The 6,458-nt window shown below is 47.5% G+C and overlaps 1 protein-coding gene across 1 annotated transcript; it reads right to left on the reverse strand.

Annotated features, from left to right (window-relative positions):
• Positions 1–2,241: 2,241 nt before the first annotated feature.
• On the reverse strand, positions 2,242–6,213 carry LOC124663846 (NAC transcription factor NAM-2-like). Its single transcript, XM_047201498.1, has 3 exons — positions 6,033–6,213; positions 2,601–2,980; positions 2,242–2,568 (listed from the first exon to the last, which is right to left on the reverse strand). The coding sequence occupies exons 1-3, from the start codon at positions 6,211–6,213 to the stop codon at positions 2,242–2,244; spliced, it is 888 nt and encodes a 295-aa protein (XP_047057454.1).
• Positions 6,214–6,458: the final 245 nt, after the last annotated feature.

Here is a 6,458-nt window from a genome sequence, read left to right on the forward strand (position 1 = left end):
ACTCTGCAAAATATGTGCATTTTGGGTTGTCGCACATAAATGTACTTTTACTTGTCAGCCACCAATCCAATTTTCATCCGTGGGGAAACATGACACGATGGTCATTTCCAATGTTTCATGAATTATTTTAATTTGCATCCATATATGCGCCTTGTTACTGCAAGAACCAAGATGAACTTGAAACTTGTTCATTTTCATGTTTTAAACATGTTTAAATCTTGTTCAAACCTAGGATTTGACCAAGATTCAAATGCGCATAAATTTTTTGGAAAAATCAAAAAATGAAAAACCAAAACACATAGTCTTCTTATGTCACATAGTAAGCATTAGAGTTGATAAACTAGGTCTAGACATATTCAAACAAGAAAATGCATGTATCTACCCCTAACCCTAAACTCTATCTTATGAAGTCAAGCATGAAGAGAAGTGGTTTTAGGTTTCAAACATGGATATTTCAAAAACCTCTCAAAAAGCTTCATTTTGGAATGACTGAGAAGGATCCATGCTTACTTTCATTTTCATGTTTTAAACTTGTTTAAATCTTGGTCAAACCTAGGATTTGACCAAGATTCAAATGGGCATAAAAAATTTAAAAAAATCTAAAAAATGAAAAAGTAAAGAACATAGTCTTCTTATGTGATATATTAAGCATTCAAGTTGGTAAACAAGGTCTAGACATATTCAAATCAGAAAAATCATGTATCTACCCCTAACCCTAAACTCTGTCTTATGAAGTCAAGCATATGTACTTAAAAGAAACATGTGATTTTCATCAAAAGGCATGCCACCATGTTGACAAAGCTACGGCTAAGGTGTTGGAGAAAACTAGCGCACCTATTACCCCTTGATTGAATATTAGCAAACACTTAACACATGATAAGTTGTATATAACTTCAGCTCCTAAAACAATTGTACTAACTCAAGGATAGTTCCTTGTATCAGAATAAATATAGACATCAAATATATATGGATGTAACAACAACAATGTTCTCAGATCACATCTAGGCTGAGACAGTGTCTATCTTTGTGAGAGAGCTCACATCCACACAAGAGAGTTCTCACAACAATGGTAACAAATAAAATGCAGAGATATATCAATCCTTTTACATGAAAAACTCGTCAACTTAAAAAAAAACTGGTTGAAGTCACCTAAATTTTCTTCCACTACTATCGAATGTGTAATACAACAAGTTCTTTTATAGAGAGCATTAGAGAGGATCTCTATATATCAGCATATCAAATATCCTGGATGGAAACAACAATATGTGAGGTACAAGAACTATGAGTTGGAACAACCTCACCAAAACTGGTGGAACCAAAGCTTGAAGGAGCATGTAGAGGTTTTGGACTTAGCGGCCTTTTGCGTACCATCCGGTGCTTGATCTTAAGCTCATCTCTTTACCTTTTATCTTTCCATTCTCCCTTGGTTTTATTTATTTATTTTTCTCTAATGAAGATTCGCGTAGAGGATGTTTTCTGTCTCGCCACCTTGTGGTGGACTGGTGGTTGGATGGGAGGCTTAACATCCACTTCTCTCATGTGCAAAGTTAGACACCCTAAGTTGGGCCTTAATATTTTAGTTTTATAGATTTTCTTTGTTGTAGCATTAAACTCAGAATGTTTTAAACTTGCTCAAACCTTCGTAAAAATATTGATTTGTGCATCGAAATAATGGTAAAATTGAGATTCGCTGCTAGGACAACAATGGCACCGAATTCATAATGTAGACAAGTGAAGGTGAGGGATAAGAGGCATAACATCCACTTCCCTCATGTGTCTTATGATGCCAGGTGCCTTAGCAATGGATATTGTTCTGAGTAGTGAGTAGTGACCAGTATGTCCCTAATTTGGTACTTCCTCCGGCACATAAAACTTATCTAAAATTGGATTATTTAGAAACTAAATAGCATATAAATATATCCGAATTTGACAAAACTCAGAAAATTTTCATGGGATGGAGGGAGTATAAGCAGAGAAGGCATGCATGCCGTATTTTCGTTAACAGCGAGTTCCATCTGCATGTGCGAAATGAAAAAAGCAACAACCATATTTGTAATTTACAGGCATTAGAAAGCTGATTGCAATTTGCAACATACCAACACCCATATTTCTAGGAGCCACACGCGGCCGTGTGTTCGTAGCAAGCAAAACCAACCGTTGCTAGCGTACCGAAGACATTATCCTATACTGAAACATAAAGCACAGAGACATGCATGGATCTTGTATGTCACACACGCACACTTAATAATCTGGCTCGAACATGGACAAGGACGATGTGGTCAGCGACAGCTCCTCTTCGCCGTCGCCGGCGCCCCTCATGCAGTTGGCCCGCTTGCTGGGCGGGAGGAGGTACACGTCGTCGTCTTCGATGGCATGGAAGGAGAGATTCCTCTTGATGGTCTCCAGCACCGACGCCAGCTCCTGCGGTGCACTCTCGCTGCGCGCCCTGCCGGTAGCGCTTGCACCACCGTCGACCTGACCGGAGCCGCCGCCTATCAGGTACTGCAGGAGCTGGCCGTCGGTCCAGTCATCACCGAAGCCGACGTATGCAGTGCTGGGCACGTGCACCTCCCCGTGGCCGCCGCCGCTGGCGCAGCAACCTGGCTCGGCGCCCCGGATTCTCCATCCGCGTCCGGCGCGACGGCGACTCCCTTCTTGCGGACGCGGCACAGGACCCAGTCATCCAGCCTCATGGAGTCGTGAGGCCTGTGCCGGGCGGCGCCGGCGTCGGCGTGGAGGAGGCGGTACTCGTGCATGACCCACTCAGTCTTGGTGCCACGCGGGGAGCGGCCCTGGTAGAAGACGAGCGCCTTCTTGACGCCGAGGCAGCGCGTGCCGCCGGCAGCCAGGATGGGCTTGTCCGTGCCGGTGGCCTTCCAGTATCCCGACCCCGCCGTGCGGTTGGGCCGCGCGCCATTGGGGTACTTGCGGTCCCTCGGGCTGAAGAAGAACCACTCCCCTTCGCCGAACATCGCCTTCTCTGCAGGCGCAAATTTTTCAGCGTTGCATGCATCAATATCTCTTTGTTGGTACACTTGTCACTCTCGGCGCATTTTGGCAAGATGTGTGTGTGTGTGTGTGTGTGTGTGTTGGCACATGGTAATTGTGACCGGCCTGCGTGTAACATGCACATCGTAGTCCATTCATGGTAACTAAGACTGATGTGTTTGATTAGGAGCTGACCGGCTGATGGTGTGAAACGGACGTACGTACATACTCCCTCCGTTCAGAAATATAAGACGTTTTACGTCCGCACGTTCATTTTTTCCACCGCTTACCGAAATTATGAGTTTCCGAATCTACCCCTGCCGAAACCCAGTCGCGCACCCGACCGAAAGCGGCGGCCTCACTCGCTCCCTCTCTCCCTTTCCTCTCTCTCACTCTCGATCGCTAGATCCCGCCGGCGCCTCACGTCGCCGCTCCTCTCTTGCTCTCGCCGGCTTCTCGGTGCTCCCCGCAGACACCTTCTATTTTGGTACTCACTCGCCAGCGCCGCCGCTTAACCTCATCCGCCCCCATCGCATGCAGCAGCAAGGGCGAGGTCAAAACTCAGATTTTGTTTGCGTCTGTCACAGATCTGTGGGCGACCTCTGGATGCGGCGCAATGGTAGGGAGGACAAGGCCTGCCAAAGGAATACCTGGAGGAGCTCAATTGCTGCCTCAACTTGTGTTTCTGCTGCCCCTCCTACCAGATCCCGGAGCTATGGGGCACGCTCCAGGGACCAAGGGCTGGAGCTCTGCTAATTCTTGACGCGGAGATTCCTCCACGAGCAGAGGGCGCCGGCCTAGCTGGGCGCCAAGATCTTTGGCCATGGTAATACTTCTTCTCCCGTACACGTTCTGGGGTGCTGCGAGCCCGTTTTTTCTTCTATTGTTTTGGGATGATTTGGGTTCAAATTGGTTCAGAGGATTGGGTATTTTGGTTCAGTTGAGATTGAGGATGACAGGGTTAGTGTTGAGATTTGTCTTCATATAAACACCAGGCTCAGGAGGATTGATACGGGGCCTGTGGCCATCAAATCATTTTCGTGTGCGTGCGTGCAACTAGTGTTAGCCGAATCCATCAGGAACGATTAGGCTAGCTTGCAAAATTATCAATCAGGCTAGCTTGCAGTACGTGGCCATCGAAGTAGCGTTAGCTGAATCCATCCGGAACTATCAGGCTAACTTGCAAGAACGATCAGGCTACAACTAGCCGACTTGTTTGTGAGTTTCAGAGTTTGTGTGTTTGTGAAACAGCTAAAACTAGCCGACTTGTTTGTGAGTTTCAGAGTTACTGTAAACTTCTTTTGTAAATCCAAGTCATGCAACGTCCGAACTCTCTGAACTTTTTAAATGAATTAGGACTGCAGTGTGCACATTGTTCCTTAACAGAGCACCGTTTGTCTTTGAAGGGAATTCAGACATCCAACTAAAAAAAAGCAGTGCCAAATAAATGAAAAACACACTGAAGAATGTACAAGCAAGCTCTGAACTTAACTCTCCAAATTTTAACTTATAGGAAGGGAATTATGAGTAATTGGCGGCATTAATGTTTAGGCTGCCTGCGATTAGGAGCACCAGGGCCACCGTGACCTTCGACTTCTCCAACCAGCGTTAACGATGAGAGAGATGAGTCCTTCTCTGTGCTGTGTATTGCCCAATCTTGCTTATCTGAAAATTGCATGTTCTTTGGTATATATTGGCCACCAATAATATCTGAGCCCTAATATTTGATTCATGTCAACTTCCTCCAGTTTCTGGGAATGCATCTCTCGACTGTAATGCTATCGTGTGTCCAGTACATAAGTTGGTGGTCTTGGGCTTGCTCATTGAGCATAATTTGCTCATGTTTGAACAAATGATTCAGTAGTGCTTGTGTTAAGTGTAAGAAAAAATCCTAAAATTTTTATAGATCTTGCAAACAACCTTGTAAAAATGTATTCCCTCATGCCTGTACTCCACACATTGCTTTTCATCTAGAAATTATTGCTGCAAAGTTGCACTATAAAGGGACCTGATGTGGATGCTAAGGTTAGCATCATTGGTAGTTGTTCTGCCCATACACCGCTTTTCATTGTCTCGAAGCATGCATACCAGGATTAGATGAACTGAAGATCACAATAATGTGATTTTGACATGATATATTGCCTTCTCCTTCAGGGTTGATGATGCCTTCCTCTTCAGGTGGAGAGAAGTTGAAGTGTCAAAGAACCGTGTCGATTTGCCGGAGGTACCGGCGTGGCCTATGGCGCTGCTAGGAGGCTGGGGGCGAGCTGCCGCAGTTGCCGGTGTTGCCCCGGAATGTTGGGGACAAACTGCCAGAGCGGCCTCCAGCGCTGCCAGGAGGTTGGGGGCGAGCTGCTGGCGCTGCCTCCTGTACATCCGGAATGTTGGGGACGAGCTGCCGGCGAACCCTTCGGGCTGCCGGGAGGTTGGTGGTGAACTGCCGCAGGTGCCGACCCAGATGTTGGGGACGAGCTCCCGGAGCTGCCGGCGTGGCCTCCAGCGATGCTGGGAGGTTGGGCGCTGTTGGCGATCGATTCGGGAGCGGCAGCGGCCTGGCGATCGATTCGGGAACCGCAGCGGCATGGGCGATCGATTCGGGAGCAGCAGCGGCCTGGGCGATCGATTCCGGAGCTGCAGCAGCCTAGCGATCGATTCCGGAGCGAGAGCTCGCGCGGATGGATCGGGTGGAGTTCAGCGACGATCGCGGTGATGGGTGCTGCTGGGTGGAGATGATCGGGAGGATCCATCCTAAATAAGAACTGTTTCCGACCAGGGGTATTTTTGTACATTTCGCTGTTTTGGTGGGCTGTCGGAAATCTCTCCAACGTCTTATATTTCTGAACGGAGGGAGTAGATTGTATCTAGCGGAGTAGACAAGGAGAAGAGACAAGTGGTACGGCCGGCAGATTGACCTTGTTATTTCCATTCTCCTAAACAATTAGGTATGTTGACCTAATGCACACTTCCTAATTGGGATCTCAAATGTCTCATGCATAGATTAGAGCGAGGAATCGAACTCGAATTGCATGCCTCTGCATTCATACCTGGTAGGTCCCACGGGTCGAACTTGTAGATGTCGACGTCGGCGATGATGGAGGTGACGGCGGCGGCGGCGGAGGCGGCCTTCTTGCTGAGGTAGCATACGATGATCTCCTGGTCCGTCGGCTGGAACCGGAACCCCGGCGGCAGCTGGCAACCTCGGAACACAATTCCTTCTTCGTCCATTGCTGAGCTTAATTAGCTAGCAGACGACGATGCGCAGCTAGTGATCTAGCTAGGCGACGATGCGTTGCTGCCGATCGACGACGATGAATGGCTTAATAGACTTGGAAACACATAGGCATTGACCAACCTATATATACACAAGCCCTAGGCGTCTTCTACCACGTACGTGTGTACATGTCGTCAAGATACCAAGCATTGCGATTATCAACTCGGGGACGACGGCGACGCGCGGGGCAAGGATCGAC

The sequence above is a fragment of the Lolium rigidum genome, chromosome 6, assembly GCF_022539505.1.
Source record: "Lolium rigidum isolate FL_2022 chromosome 6, APGP_CSIRO_Lrig_0.1, whole genome shotgun sequence".
Classification (NCBI taxonomy): domain Eukaryota; kingdom Viridiplantae; phylum Streptophyta; class Magnoliopsida; order Poales; family Poaceae; genus Lolium; species Lolium rigidum.